The 16,792-nt window shown below is 39.8% G+C and overlaps 1 protein-coding gene across 1 annotated transcript in view; it reads right to left on the bottom strand.

Moving 5' to 3' along the window:
• The window catches only part of gna12a (guanine nucleotide binding protein (G protein) alpha 12a), a 29,106-nt gene extending 12,675 nt beyond the window's left edge, over nucleotides 1-16,431 (bottom strand). Inside the window, exons 1-2 of the mRNA XM_037765026.1 lie at nucleotides 15,688-16,431; nucleotides 6,431-6,649 (exon numbers count right to left, since the gene is read on the bottom strand). Of these exons, the coding sequence (XP_037620954.1) occupies nucleotides 6,431-6,649; nucleotides 15,688-16,020 (552 nt within the window). The 5' untranslated portion in view covers nucleotides 16,021-16,431. The remainder of the gene's footprint in view (nucleotides 1-6,430; nucleotides 6,650-15,687) is intronic.
• Between the last annotated feature and the right edge of the window lie 361 nt (nucleotides 16,432-16,792).

The following is a 16,792-nucleotide window of genomic DNA, read 5'->3' as shown; positions in this document are numbered from 1 at the left end:
TCACAGCGTGACATACAGCCTTGTTTTTGTCAAGCAGCAGAGGTTTCGGTGTTTATGTCCTATATCAAACTGCGTGTTATCTGGGTGTGGTGGGAACACGGAGCAAGTAAACAAAATCTTGCTTTCGTTTTTTTCTCACTATCTCTACTTCTCCTTCGCTGCTCTTCCTCTACTTTCCACTCCCATTCTTTCTTCCTCTCATCTCTCTCTCTTTCCTCTCTCCCTGTCAGCCCATAATTCATTTTTGGGGCCCATTTTCAGCTACAGAGCCACAAGGGAATTCCTATATTGTTTAACTGTGGTCTTAAAGCACCAGTGGGTAGAAATTAAGCCAATATAGATTTTCTAAAGCCGGAAAACAGAGCCATGGGGAGGTGCAGAAGTCTCTCAGATCACTTGAATTACAATATGCTGAAAGGTTATTTTTGCCTAATGATGCCAAAACTATTCTGCCTACTGCAGGTTTAAGTGGCGATTCTGACTGAAGGGGTCATGCAAACTTTGCTCTTCCACCTCCCAATGTAGGGGTTTGGCAAACGGGACTCTGGTAAAGCAATTTATATCAAGGCAAACAGCGCGAGCTTCCTAATGCTTTCCAAATAGATCTGACATGAATCCAAAGGAGTAAACACAGAAAGTAGCCCCTGGCTTAGCTATCATGCCAGGTAACCGGCTGCATAATGATGTACTTACGGGACAACTTGCCAGCTAATTAAACAGCTGCCTGTTCATCTGCACATACCGCTGTGTGTACATGTTGCTGATTTAGCATACGTGTGCTTGCTCTAGAAGTAATATATCATGACAGAAGGTTTGTTTATATTATTGTCTGCTGAGGAAATTTAAGATAATTAAGTACAATAGCTTGTAAAAAGCCAGGCTCATGCTGCTTATCACAAAATACCTTAATCGCCATAATTATCTCCTTGGCTTAGATAATTATGGCGATTAAGGTATATTATATAGTATATATTATATATATTATTTTATGTTCTCGGTTTGGTTTGTTGGTTTGTTTATTGTTGGTCTATTTGTCTGCAGGATTACGGAAAAACTACTGGCACGACTTTCATGAAACTTGGTGGAAGGGTGTAGCAGTGGCAGGGTCTTAAGCCAAACATGAAGCCAATGCAGAAGTGTCTTAAACTTGCATTCTTTCTAACAGCCAGCAGGGGGCGACTCCTCTGGTTGCAAAAAGAAGTCTGATTGTATAGAAGTCTATGAGAAAATGACCCTACTTCTCACTTGATTTATTACCTCAGTAAACATTGTAAACATGAGTTTATGGTCTCAATCGGTAGTTTCAAGTCTTCTTCAATACAGCATGATGTTCATTTAGTAAATTATGGTCCCATTTAGAGACAAATAGGTATGCTTTAGGGCGTGGTTACCTTGTGATTGACAGGTCGCTTCCACGGCGTTGTCCGGTCTGGGTGTGTTTTCAGTTCATGAAAGTTAATATTAACATTTTAGTTGCCTAAAAATGCCTTATATAGCATTTTATTGTACTTTGATCCACCCTTTCGGGTCACTTCTGGTTGCAAAAAAACAACATGGCGACGGCCAAAATGCCGAACTCGAGGCTTCAAAATGGTAATCCACAAACCAACGGGTGACGTCACAGTGACTACGTCCACTTCTTATATACAGTCTATGAGCATGAGTCAAGAAAAAAACCCATTACATTTTGAAGCACATCTGAAACAGGGGGCAGATACACACATTATTTTTCACTTATGGAAACGACCTTGGCGGAGGTCTACGCGCTCTGAGTGCCCTTCTAGTTTTGAAAATAAGACCCAGGTTGAAAAAGATAAACATTTTCCTTTAATACAGCAGGATGGTGTCTGTGGGAATGAGTCAAAGTAAACCACTGTGGTCCACTTCACCCAGCGCAACAACAGTGTGGCTCATTGATTTAATAGTATAAGAACAACAATGGAGATCTATGGCACAAAGGAATAAGATATCAGGCTTTATATACAGACAATACTTGTTTAGTTTCTTGTTGGTTTTAGTTTTTTCGTAGAATTTGTTGACAGTAACAAAAATCCAGAGTATCACCAGCTTTATCCTTTAAGCCAGGACGACGTCTGCTAGCCTGTGCAGCTGTACAGCTACTGGCTTTATCACACAGAGACTCCAGATAAGACGTGGCAGTCTGACCCAAAGCTGTGCACTGACATCTCACACACACACACACACTTACAGTATGTTAAGTGAGAGGGAGACGGAAGTGGCTTCTGTCTGACTCCAGATAGTTTTGTCACTGATAAATGTGTAACGAGGTAAAAGGTCAAACATACAGCTCTGAACAGAAAGTCGAGCTGCTCTGTCGCTTCCAATAAAGTAAACTAGCTGCTTCAGACAATACAAGCCGCACTGACAACATGAGCAGCTGTTGACGCTGTGAGACATTCGTTGTGTTGACAATTAATGATCATTTATGACATTCTGTTGAGACGTTAAGTGTCATTAGCGTCTGTCTGGCCCTTCACGTCATGTTTGTAGACACATATGGAGTTACTTGTAAAAACCAAGTGGTTCTCCAGCTGTTCTGTTGTTCACATATTGATCTCTAAACTACAGTAAGTGGCTGCTTTAAACAAGTCTCCGTTTGTTTTGTTCTCTTCAGGCAGCAGAGAAAGAAAGAAGCAAAAGAGACATTTTATATGAAACAATTAAGTATTTCATTATTTCTTTTTGGTTTATGGCCACTTGGCAACAAGCTGTAAACTCCTCACTAACATATTATCATGTGGAGTCATGTTATTGGCCAATATTTACTCTGCTTTTAGCTCTGTTTTTGATTTTCACCAACTCCTGACAGTAATATGTGACTCTTTATCTGCTAAATGCTCCACTATGTTCACCAGATAGTTGCTAACTCTGTCCATTTGGTGCTGAGCAGGCAGCCTACAGTGAGTTTTTAGAGCCTGGTGGTTAAAGTGAAACCAAAACAGTAAAAAAAAAATGATGAGCTGTAAACCAAAAACAATGAGCTGAAAGATGGTACGAAGCTGAGTGGAACCGCAGATTTGGTGATGGTTCTCTGTGGGTTTGTCACTACAAGCGACCCCTTTCTCAGAGAGAGAAACTGGCCGCAACAATTATATTCCCTTCAAAATACCTCAAGTCAACAAGCAAGAAACCTTGGTGTGGTCTTTGACTCGGATCTGAACTTTAAGGCTCAAGTGGGGTATGTCACCAAATCTGTGTTTTACGTAAACTTTAAAACCGACCCATTCAGCCAGGCCTTTGATTAAGAATGTTTATTATTTTATTCACTTATTTTATTGTCTTTAAGTTGTAAATTTGTATTACATTTTATTGTTATTTTATTAATCACCTATTTTATTGTATTTAATTTGCAAAGTTTTTATATCTTATTGTTTATTTATTTATCACTTATTTTACATTATATAATTTGTATAATTTTATTCTATTTTATTGTTATTTTTTATTATTCTAGTTTTTACATCACACTGTTTTACCTTTATTACTATTATTATAGGTTTTAATTTTATGAAATTTCTATCATTTAATTGTCACACATGCATTGGTCTCAAATTATTGTTTTTGGCTTTTTTGTTGTTTCGTTGGTTCACACTTGTTCACACTTGTCAGTCATATGTGAAGCACTTTGAACTACATTAACCTGTGTGAAAGGTGCTATACAAATACAGTTTGATTGATTGATAGACGTACACATACTTATTTGATCCATTGATAATACAAATATTAATTAGAGCAGCTTTAATGCTAAGATTTAAATGTCAAATTCACACTACAGCAGAGACCGGCTCTCATCCACCAAACTGACATGATATAAATCTGTCGTATTTTATATTAGATTGCATAAAATTTTGTTCTGCAAAAATAAAAAATGAAAATCATGTCAGCTTATTATGTATTTGAAGATGATTTTGAGGCTTTCAAGTAATCAAAACTCAAAATGTACTGCACCTCACTCTGATATTTGGGTAAGTAAAGGTGCTTTAAAGACACTTTTCAACAAGAAATACTGCCTTATTTTCCATCTATTCAATGTGACTAGTACAGTAAAAAGAGGATCAGCGATGTGTGCAACCCACTGGTTTTGATCAGTATGTGTTTAACATATTAGGGCTAAAAGGGAAAAAGAATTACACCGGAGTCTACGAGCCGTTTCAGATTGTGTTGGGTGCAGCGTAACGTGGCAGATGAAACTCTGCAGGGCTCCACTTCACCGGCTCCATTTCCAGTCAAGAGACAAATAATTACATCTTTGGAAAGTCTCCAAACACAAAAACATGAGCGAGGTAGAAAACAATAAATAGTTCCCCAGGCTTCGCTCGGTGCAGTGCTCCTTCACTGTGACTTCTTTCTTTAGTTGACAGGTAAAAAACATTTCTGATATTATCCAGTCACTTAATCTGAAGGTTTGAGTCACTTGTTATTAGCTTCGTGACTCCTCAGTGTTGTAAATCAGCTACTGTGCACATCGCTGTGACTCTAGACTGCTGATGTCACAGAAATAGTTATGGTAAACATACACAGTGCAAGGTCATTCTTTTGTCATTATTCCTCAACGTGACAGCTCACAGTAGAGTGAGACAGAAACGACGAGTAACAAAGGTCCTGAGCTGTATTCAGCTCCACGATGTTAGTTGATCTGTGTTATCAAAAACTGACACAGAAAAGGCAATATTACATTTTCACACTGATAAATAAGTGGAGTCCTGATTGGTCATCGGATACTGAGACACATTAAAAGTGAAGCATCATCCGGTGAGTAATCTATGACTGATCATGACTCCTGGTCAGTGAATGAACTGGAGGCTGGTTTTTACAGTCATGGGAGGATTTAGCGTAAGAGATTAGATTTGAAATATTTTCCCTCGATTAGTTTGGGTCGTTCTATAAATAGAGTGATCGGACCTCAGACTGCTGCATGAGTTCTTTTAAGGACTTCTTAAGATTTTTAAAGGTGCACTTGTTTCCATTCAATTATCAGCAAATTTTAAGGAAACTTTTGAAATGTTGCCAAAAAAGAAATGCAAATTAGGCGCGTTTCCATCAACTGGTTTGGAGCGAATAAACTCGGCTACAGCATAGTTCGGTTAGAAGTTGGCACTATAGGTTATGCAGGCCTGTAATCCACCAGAATAAGTAGAGGTTTTGAACCGGAAACAAAACAAGTCGACTTGGCCATCTGACCATCTACGAGAGAATATTGGAGAGAGGTCTTCAGGAATTTGTTAGGATTGGGCAAGTTGTGAGCTCATATTGGCCATGTTTCATGTTGTCCAGAGACGAAGACAAGCATTCGCAGATCATGGGAATATTCGAGAAGACGCTGACAGCAGAAACAGCTGATCAGTCATGTGAGTTAAATTTTCGCTACATCAGAACTTATTTAGCAAGGGCGCTTTCATTTCCCATTTAGTGCATCAACTCTTTTTCAATAAAGGCAAAAACCACCTCAGGTGAGCGTTAAGACTTTCTTTTGCTATTGAGGAAATTTTACCAAATTTTGCCGTTTCCATACAGCTTTTCTAATGCAATACTTCAGAATAAAAATATGTGAATGGTAACTGGGCTAATGAGTAGTATCCTCTTTTATAAAAAACTATGTATAGGCTGATACAAAAATAATCCCTCTCAATCACCACGTATGGCCCAGTAGAAATGTGTGGTGGTGCCTGTGTCTGCAGAGACCCTGCAGCCCTCTGCCTGCATTGTCTTTTTTTTGCTGTTCGGGACGTTTCTGGGTGTCAACCTCTATAAAAACGTAGTGACCAGGTGTCAGATCATAAGCACGCATCCAGGAGGAAGGTACGAAAATGGCAGACACAGCACGGAAACAAATGGCAAGCGGACAAAGCTCATTCCAAAACCAGAGTGAATCATATCCCTAACGGCGGTCAGGGGGCGTGAGAATCTGGTGTCGTTGAGCCGGGGAGGAGGAGCCAACTTTGAATGTTGTGTTTAAAAACCGCAACCGACAACCTGTTCATTCTAGCTTTAAGGATGGTTTGATATTGTTAAAATGTTTCTTGTTAAAACAGGTAGTTGATCAACCTCGTGGTATCAGACAAAAAAGATAATTTTTGAAGGAAGTATATCTTTAAACTGCCGCAGTCATCCACTCATAACAAGCAGCCGTCATTAAAAGCTTTTTCTGTGCCACAAAACATTGTTCAAACCCGCTGAACTTTATTATACAATCTACTAGAGGATCCTGAAATTTCCAAACACACCAAATATGTCAATCCAAATTTTGGGGAAATGTGTGAAATTGATGCGAATATCATCAATTCAGTTTGATGGAAAGGTGCAACACTATATAACCTCAGCAAAGACCTGGAACAAACTGACTAACAACCTTGAAGCTTCTTCAGAGGGAATAAAAGGAGTAAACTGTATGTTAAGCTGTAAATCTACTCACCAGTTGGAACTCAGAGCGTCGTGCATAGGCTTGCTGTATGCCAGCGTCCGCCCAAAGCGCGCTCAGCGCCATCACGTACAGCTGAAACTCACTCGGCTCGACCCCCGAGCCGCCCACGCGTCCCTCCCACGACATCACCAGCATGCCCTGCTTCTCGTTCTCGCAGCTCTGCCAGCTGATGCCCAGCTTGTCCCGGGCGTCCACCAGCACACGCATGCCCTGCAGAAACACACACAATCAGTGCATATACATGAGTCTGAACGTGATGAAGTGGTGTAAATGCTGCTTTTTCTAACGTCAGCAATATTGTACAAATATTTCCTGACCACACTGAGGAAAAGAAACCTCACTGCTGCATGTGCTGCTTCCTAGGAAAAACGTCAACACAGTCTAGTGTTACTGGTAAACATGGAGTAACTTTAACAGTGCAGCGCATGTTTCCAACACACACACACTGAAACACGTGCATGTGTGGCTGCTGGTGGTTTTTTTGAGGAGAACCATGTGGTCTGATCTGTGTGGGAGGTCTCCTGCTGAGTGATCAAACTAACCAACACAGACACATAGTCAATGTTTGGTTTCTGTGTCTCCTTTTCTCTCTCTCTATATATATTTTATGGATGCACAATATATATCGGGCCAGATAAATTAACGTTATGCATTAACGCAACCTGTGATTTTTAGGTTGTAGCGGGCTCAGTTTTGAAGCTAGAGTGAAGATACTGGTATCATATGAAACTAGAAAACCTAAGGAGTCCATTGGTACCAATATGTCATACTAGCTTGTCACGAAGGAGGCTAAATAATGCTCCAAACTTGCACTAAATTTTGGTGAGGAAAAACTGTCATGGCCATTTTCAAAGGGGTCCCTTGACCTCTGACCTGAAGATATGTGAATGAAAATGGGTTCTATGGGTACCCACGAGTCTCCCCTTTACAGACATGTCCACTTTATGATAATCACATGCAGTTTGGGGCAAGTCAGTCAGCACACTGACACACTGACAGCTGTTGTTGCCTGTTGGGGTTGAGTTTGCCATGTTATGATTTGAGCATAGTTTTTATGCTAAATGCAGTACCTGTGAGGGTTTCTGGACAATATTTGTCATTGTTTTGTGTTGTTAAAGGATTTCCAATTATAAAAATACTTGCACTTGCATAAAGCAGCATATTTGTCCACTCCCATGTTGATAAGAGTATTAAATACTTGACAAATCTTCTTTTAAGGTACATTTTGAACAGATAAAAAAATTGTGATTAATTTGCAATTAATCGCAATTAACTATGGGCAATCATGCAATTAATCACAATTAAACATTTTAATGATTGACAGCCCTAATTATTATGTATTATTCCGATAATGAAATTAGGTGGTGGTCTGCACCTTAAAGTATGTTTGCGATCCACCAATAAACAGAAAATAAGAAGAACAAGCGCTGACTAGAGAGCCAAACATGTCGCCGCCTGTGTGGATGTTTTTCACACTTTCAGAGGAAGACAGAACGATTGCACTTTGCAATACAAGTTTTTGTACTTTAGAAGAAAAACATAACTGAATATTTGAAAAGTGACAACTGTTCTTTGTTTTTGTTGTGTTAAAAATAATGATGTCTGTTAGATTTGGTTCTGTCAGAGCTATGGAATATTAAATCATCCATCTTTGCTCACTACATCTTTGACTTTCTTACCCTCATATATGCATAAACTACAGGTTATGAACTTCTTTTTGAAATACAAAAATGAGAAATTATCAGTTATCTTATCAGTATCAGCCATGAGAAGCAAGTCATTATCAGTATCTGCTGAAAAAAAATCCACATCGTGCATCCCTAATCTATTTATGTTACACTTTTTTTTGAGCCCATTCATTTTAATTGTTCTATTTCGGCATCTCATGATGTTTGGCAGCAAATGTGGTTGTGTAATTTGTTTTGGACAGTTTTTAATTGTGACTTCTAGCATTTTTAACTTCATTTATTTAGTCAATTTTGTTGCTTGCTTATCTGCAACATCTTTTTCTTTGCTTACATTTTTATGGCTTGATAATGGACTCCAATGTGAAGCATATTTCACAGCATCTTAAAGCTCAGTTCTGCTGCATTATTTAAAACCTGTTTGCATAATTTATTGATTGAATCAACAGAGGACTCAGCAGTAAACAGTATCGTTGAACTACGACGCCTTTCAAAGGTTACAGTAGGTTAAGGGATGTGATTGTGTGTGTGTGTCAGTGAGTCATAACCACCTTACCCTTGTGCAATACTCAAGTCTGGTCAGGTTTATTTGCACAGCTTAATATTGCATTCAACGAGGCTTTACAGGCCCATAACATGAACAGCTGCCAACCCAGCTCAACCTCGTCTCTACAAAGACAAAGAAAGTCCTCTAAAAGAAAAAAAAACAAAGCAAGGAAAAAAATCTGGAATAAATCTCAGACAAGGGGGTTCAAAGAGAGATTCCCCCTCCTCAGATAGATGGCTGTGCAACAGGAGGTGTGGGTGTGAAGAAGGCAACGGATTCATCACTCATGCAGCTACTACGTGTGTGTGTGTGTGTGTGTGTGTTTGTGGTGTGTGAGCTTGTGTATGTGCAGTCGCTCCTTTGTGACTAACTGGTGTGTTTTTTACATCTGATCCCTCATTTAAAACTTTTCCTTTCAGAATTGATGTTTTTGTTTTTGCAGTAGGAATGAGTAACACTGACAAAATGAGTGTTTAACACAAAGACACACATGCAGATCAAACAACAGCGTGTTGGCAGTAAAAATACTAACGGAGAGTCACTGTGAGTGAGCTTTGAGTCACATCCACTTATGATTACTGTCTATATAATCATCTCCATCTTTTTCTGTCTGTGAGCCAACCTGAGCCTTATTAATTTACTACCCCTGTATTTGTAGCTTAATCCTCTACAGTCTTGTCTGTCTCTCTTCCTGTATGCCTCCATGTTTGTCTGTTTTCCTGCTGGTCAGCCAGCCTGTTTGTCCACTTTGTCTTTAATAAGTCAGTATAGCATTTCTATACCAAATACATCAAAACTAGAGGTGTAAATCACAGGTTTCATCTCTACTTGCCAACCCTTCCGATTTCCTGGGGGACTCCCCAATCTACCAATTTACGACACATTTTCTTTATTTTACTTATCTCAACCTGTTTCTGGCATTATACAGCATATATAAGGCCTACTGTTTCCACCCGGATGACAATAGAGCTACACCAAACCAAAGCGATGCTCGCGACAAAACTCGGTTTGGGTTGCGCTCGCTGCACATCACAGTCATGGCATGGCGCAAGCCATTGGAAATATAACGGGTTTCAGAGCGCAGAGGTGCCGTTGTCACATTGTGTCTGAAAGGATCTTCAGTGAGTGAGAGAAGGAGAGAGAAATGGAGAGAACTAAGAGAAATAAATACTCAAGCAGGGCAAAAATGAATGAATGATCAAAAATGAATGAATATTAGTTTATGCCAGAGATTCACGCAAGTTCACACCAAAAGGGCAAATTATTCAGTTTTCTTTCCTGAGAATTAAAAGTAAAATTAAAACTAGGCCTTTTTAACATAAAAGTGTTGTTGCAATGTATTTATTATTTTGTTATTTTCATTCTTTAAAAGTCACCAGAATGCAGGAAACAAAGTCTCACATAACAAAAACTAAACTTTTTCTGGGGAAGGACTCACAGACGCCCCGCTTTGGTTTAGAAAGCCTCCCTATTTCTGAGGTCTCAAGGTTGGCAATTGTGGTTTCATTACGATACGATATTATATTGATTCTTTAGACAACGATACGATATTTGCCAATATCACAAAGTCTGCCACGATACGATTTAGATTTGATTCAATTCAGGGGCCTGCGATCGATATGAGACGATATCCTATGACTATTTAACACAATCAGTTATATTTATATCAACTCACAAAAAGCAACTAAAACATGATTTGACAATTTTATTACTGTGCTCTGTAGGAAGGAGGTGCGCTTGCATGGAAATTGGTGACCCAGACGTGCCAAGGGAAATTTCAAAATAAAGGCGTATCTTAAAGATGATGATATGTATCATAGTTCTCACATTGCAGCGTTGATATTGGATCGTTGATCGTTGAATCGATACATCGATCCAGCTCGATGTATCATTACATCCTTAATCAAAACAAGTTAGAGCGCTTTGGTAGCTGAGTGGTTACAGTGCATGCCACATTACAGCAACATACCAGGTTTGACTCCAGTCTTGGGACCTTTTTTGCAGGTCATACCCTTCTCTCTCCCTCTCTCTCATTTCTAGTCTCTACCTCTCTGCTGTCAAATAAAGGCGAAAAAGTCCTGTCCTACTGTCTGAGTCCACTTATATAGTTGGGAAATATCTAGGGCTGCCCCCTCTTAGTCGACTAAGATTTCTTTAGTCTTTTGTTTCGTTCACCACAACCAGTGAGATACTGATATTTCAGAGCCGTGGTCGGGGCTATAGATTCTAACTTACACAAACACCAGTCAGATAAAGGATCAATGAGTCTGGCAGATAAAACTAACATATTCAACTAAACAAACCCTCTGCCCCGGCACTCTCTCTAGGGCCACCTCCTCTTTGTCTATTAGTTGACTAATCGCTTGTTTTAGTCTTACTCAACTAAGATTTCTTTAGTCGATAAGTCATTTTGTATGTTTTTTTCATGCTGAATGACTCGACTGACTGAATGAGTAGCTCATGTTCACTAAATAAATTAGCTTTGCCTATTAGACCCCCAAAACTCAGCATATTTGGGGTCAAGACTAGAATTTAAAATAAAGTTTTGCTGTGGGTTTCAGCACTGATTGTACGGATAGATGAGGTTAATTACTACTTAATGGTTGTTTGTTGCCGGGCAGGGGGAGGAAACACTGGCTATCTGCCTTTAGCTGTATTTTGACAGTTTATGACGTCTACTGTACAGCAGGGAGCACAAGACCGGCGCCGTGTTAGAGGAGGAGGGCAGTGCAGTTGACGGGGCGGACAACATGAATGCAGGAAGGGAGCTACTTTGTAATTACACAATAGTGATAAATGAAACAGTCCCAGCCAGCTGCCTCCGACTGCTAATAATACCACTGACCACGTCACAACTGAGAGGATACAAGCCTTCAGGTCAGACATCAGATTTGTATGTTTTTCTAACCCCATGTGGTGAGGTAATACTTACGGCCAGTGACACATAAGAGCTGGTCTTTTGTCCCTCTAGCTCTCTTTTTTCATTCTTGGGACAACTATTTCTGTCACTTTTCATGTGAACAACCAACGCAATACTATGAATGGCTCGGCCCTCCAATGACGGCTGTTTAGATAAGGTATAAACACTTTATTTATACACTTGATTCACTTCTTTTCTAGTACAACCGGCGCTTTACAAGCAGAGGCTACATCTTTCAAAGGAAACGTAGGTGTGTCCTTCAGAGAAAACCTGCTGTACGGCCAAACACAGAGACCAAAACAAATATAGCATTCCTGTGGTTCTTATCAGCTCTAAGAGTTTTCCATGTTTATCACCAGTAAGTCCTCCTCAAACAGACAGCTAACGGTTTAAAGTCCACCAGGATAAAGGTTAAAGCATCTATATAACATCCATTTATCTGTCAAGCAACATATCCAGAAGGCTAACAAGAAAAAAGACAGTTTACAGAATGCATCATAACTCCCATTGTTGTGTTTTTTCATCTGTCTCGTAGTGATAGTACTGATGACAACCTGAATGCAAATATCCACCAAACACAAAGTGGGCATGTGATATTTCTAGGGCTGTCCTCGACCGAAGAAACTAACACACACTCGACCAACACACGATTTTGTTGACTAATTGATTAGTTGATTTAATCGACAGATTTGTCAAACTGAGTTTCTCCACAAAGAATCACACAAAAGCACCACATTAAATCTTGTGTTTACCAGAGATGTGCTCATGCGTTTCTTGGAAAATAAGTCATTCAGCATGAAAAACGACTAATCGACTAAAGAAATCTTAGTCTACTAAGACCAAAACGACCGACCAGCTGACTTATCGACTCAGAGGAGGCAGCCCTGGAGAGAGTGCCGGGGCAGAGGGGTTGTTTAGTGGAAGATGCCTGACTCATTGATCCTTTATCTGACTGAGGTTTGTGCCAGTTAGAATCTATGGCTCTGAATATCAGTAGCCTCACCGGTGGTGGTGAACGAAATGAACAATCCGTCCACCTGGTTAAAAATGAACAAATCGCCTAAAGTAAACAATATCTTTGAGTTGTGGACAAAACAAGACATTTGAGGTCATCATCTTGGGCTTTGGGAAACACTGATTGACATTTTTCACCATTTTCTGACATTTTATAGACCAAACAACTATCAATCAATCATTGAGAAAGATTGAGAAAATAATCAGATTAATTGATAATGAAAATAATTGTTAGTTTACAATGATGCATTAATGGTAAATGTAGTATTTCTTGGCTGTCTTTGAGAAATTGTGGTATCCCTTTCCTCTATTCTCAGATACTTTATAGTCCAAATAAGTATCAATTAGTCAAGAAAATAATCAACTAATTAATCAGTAGCCTAATGGAAATAATCATCTGATCATTGTTTGCTGCTTTTCTCTCCCTGTTTTACTTGAATGTAAATTGAATACGTTTGGACTGTCGGTCGGACAAAACAACAAGTCACTTCGGACATCTCCCACCATTTACTGACATTTTAAAGATTAAATGATTATTGGATTAATTCCTCTTCCTCTTTAACGATTAAACTCTCTATTCAATAGAGAGATTAATCGTTAAAGAGGACCTATTATACTTTTGTGCTTTTTCCCTTTCCTTTATCGTGTTATACAGTTTTAGTTATAAAGCCCAAAGTCCACGCCAAAGGGAGTTACTCTCCTCCAAAGAAACATTGCTCCTGAACTGCCTTAAACACCTTGATTGAAGTCCTACCTTTTCTCCCGTAACGCGGTGATGTCATCAAGTAACACGTAAGGGATAATGTACAGCGTGCCAGTCATTGTAAACCATTGTAAACGATGCGACACCCCGACGAAAAGCAGAAGAACCCTTGCATCGCTGAAGGGGTTTATTTCACAACAATGACCCGCTAGCTGTACATTATCCCGCTTATTACACGGCTACTTACTTAAGAAATCAATAATTTGACACAAAAACGATCCACCAGAGTTCAACATCAGAACTGCGCCCATAGCAACGGTCTGTTATACATAGCAACGGTCTGCTATAAAGAAATAACAGACCATAGAACGCAGTGATTGACCAATCAGAATCGGCTATTCAACAAAGCCATGTTATTAATTTGCATAATACCTGCCTAGTGGCTAGTTTGGCACGCCCTCAAACAAAGTTAAATTAGAGTGGAGCGGAGTCTGAAGAGTTTGGTTCAGTTGACCAATCACAAAAGAGTGGGTCAGCTGACCAATCAGAGCAGACTGGGCTTTTTGAGCTCAAACAGAGCGTTTCAGACAGAGGGTGAAAAGAGGTGCTGCAGCACAGTTGGTATGAGAAAAAGAAAGCGTTTTTTTAACATTAAATCATGTAAACATTTTTCTAGTAGAAAACCAAAATACAAGTATGCACCTGAAAATTATCATAATAGGTCCTCTTTAATGAAAGTAACTGTTACTTGCAACCCTAATAGTAATATTGTGTCTTATGTGCTTTCATAAGATAGCACAGGGTGGGTCAAGTAGTATCATGCTGCACTGGAGAGGACGCCCATTATTGTCCAAAACATTTCCAGTCATGTGATTTCTTGCAATTTTTGCCTCTCCTATGCCCTCTTACACATCATGTATTGTGTGTTTTTCAGGAGGTGTATGGGTGGGGGTGTGGGGGGGGCCTGTTGACGGCGTGGCCCGAGACAGCACCGCCACTGTATGCTGGTATTCAGGGAGGGTATTGTGTAGAAGTGCATGCTCTTATCATCCTTGTCTGGGCTGTGTGGCACTCAGGGCGGATGTGCTCATCCCTCAGGAATAGTCTGGTATTGTTAGCTGGTGAAGGAGGCCCAGCCATGACAGCAAACAAAGGGACAGCACACACACACTTCAGGATAAAAATATGTACTATGTCAACAAACCTCTCTGTGTGTGTGTGAGTGTGAGCCTCAACTGTGGGATGGAAATGTCAATAGTAAGACTGCAAGTAATGATTATTTTCTATTACTGATTATTTTCTTGGTTAATCAACAATTGGTCTATAAAATGTCAGAAAGTAAAAAGATGTCCATCAAAATTTAAAAGAATTGAAAGTTGACATCTGCTTGAGTCAAAAAATCAAATCAGTTTCCCATCATTAAAGATAAAGAAAAAGCACCAAATCTCCATATTTGAGAGGATGGAAGGAGTGATTTGTAGGTTATGTTTCCTTAAAAATTACTTAAACAATTAATCAATTAATCGACTAATCTTTCAGCTCTGGCCTCCTAAATGTCCGTCTCTAACACATCTTTGGGTTTAAAGGGACTGTTTGTAACATTTTACACATATAAATCTACGTTTGGAGCGATGCTCGTTCATGTCTATTTAGAGCGAGCACAAGCGTGAGCCCGACGCTGATTTTCGTTGACTTAACGGCCACAGGTGTCGCTGTTGACAAGCAATTCTGATTCTTACAAACAGTCCCTTTAAAATAAAAACAAGAAGACAAAAGTTGATAATTAAAAATCAGGTGGTTTACACGTTGGACTCATGGCTGCATGTGAAGTTTGCCTGAAGGCCCCAGGCTCTTTATTTCCCTTAAACTTTATTCTTACCTTAATATTACGGCTGCAAGTAATGATTATTTTCTATTACTGATTATTTTCTTGGTTAATCAACAATTGGTTTATCTATAAAATGTCAGAAACTAAAAGAAATGTCCATCAAAATTTAAAAGAATTGAAAGTTGACATCTGTTTGAGTCCAAAAATCAAATAAATTCACTTTCCCATCATTAAAGATAAAGAAAAGCACCAAATCTCCATATTTGAGAGGATGGAAGGAATGATGTTTAGGTGTTGTTAATGTTATGTCAATTAATCGACTTATCTTTCAGCTCTGGTCTCCTATAAATGTCAGTTTCTAACACATCCTTGGGTTTAACTTTACTAATTTACAGGTCAAGATAGTACAAAATATCAATTTAAAATAAAAACAAAAGTTGATAACACAGATTACAGATCAGGTGGTTTAAACTTTGGACTCATATGGCTGTAGAGTTTGCCTGAAGGCCCCATGCAGGCTATCTATTATTCCCCATAAACGTTATTCTTACCTTCAGTATATTCTCATAGATAGTGTCCCGGAAGTCCAGCAGTGCTTTCTTATCAAACTCCTGTCCATTAATGATGCGCATCTGTTTGAGGAAAGTGGACTTTCCGCTCTCTCCGGCTCCGAGCAGCAGGATCTTCACCAGCCGGCGGACGGCTCTCCTCTCCCGGGCGAGCATGGCGTCTATCTCCCGGCTCCGGCGCCTCGCCTCGCGCTCCTTCAGCACGGCGTCGCGCTCCCGGTCCCTCTCCCGGCTGCCCTCCTTGCTGCTGCCCGCCTCCCGGCTCGCCTCGGCCGGCAGCAGGCAGCGGCTCAGCGTGCGGACCACTCCCGACATGGACAAACAAGTTCACCGAAACTTCAGAGGCAAAATGTTCATTATTATTATTATAGGATGTGAAACGACCCAGTCCGGCTACATCCACCTGATGAATAATATAATAACTCAATAAAGTCTACTGATTGTTATCTCTCTAGTCTCCAGCCAGACAACACGAGTCCATCTTGGTTACACCGCGACATCAACTCACATCAGTCCGGATGGAGAGGAAACAAAGACCACTAAACATTAACAAACAAAAACAAGTTGAAATGTTTGAGTTTGTCCTGGTCTGAGAAAAGAATACAAGTTGATCAGAAGTCTGTCTATTCATCCAAAAACAATAGCAGACACACACACACACACAGAGACAGCCTCTCTCTCTATCACAGCCTGCAGGGTTGTGAACTTGGGCATCGGTGGGACGGTCAGACTGAGGAGGAGGAGGAGGAGGAGGAGGAGGAGGAGGAAGAGGAGGATCTGCTCTACTAGGGATCACCGTTAGAGGGAGAGACACTCACCTACTGTACCAACTGGGGTCATCAATTTGTTCTTAGTGACTTCATATATCATTGTTTTCTGTTTTAATGAGTGCTTTTTAAAAAGACCAATGTATATGTTTCTAAATCAAACCTCAAAACGCACTTTTATTCCTTGGCTTTTGGCTTGGCATGAGAGTTGACTATTTTAATCCTTTTTCCTTTCCTGTTGGTCTTAACGCTCTTATTGTTTTAATGTCCCGTTGGTTTTAAGTTGGTCTTAGTGTTTTATTGTGTTGTTTTTAATGTTT

This window comes from Sebastes umbrosus, chromosome 3, assembly GCF_015220745.1.
Source record: "Sebastes umbrosus isolate fSebUmb1 chromosome 3, fSebUmb1.pri, whole genome shotgun sequence".
Lineage (NCBI taxonomy): Eukaryota > Metazoa > Chordata > Actinopteri > Perciformes > Sebastidae > Sebastes > Sebastes umbrosus.
This window is presented reverse-complemented; position numbering and strand designations above follow the sequence as displayed.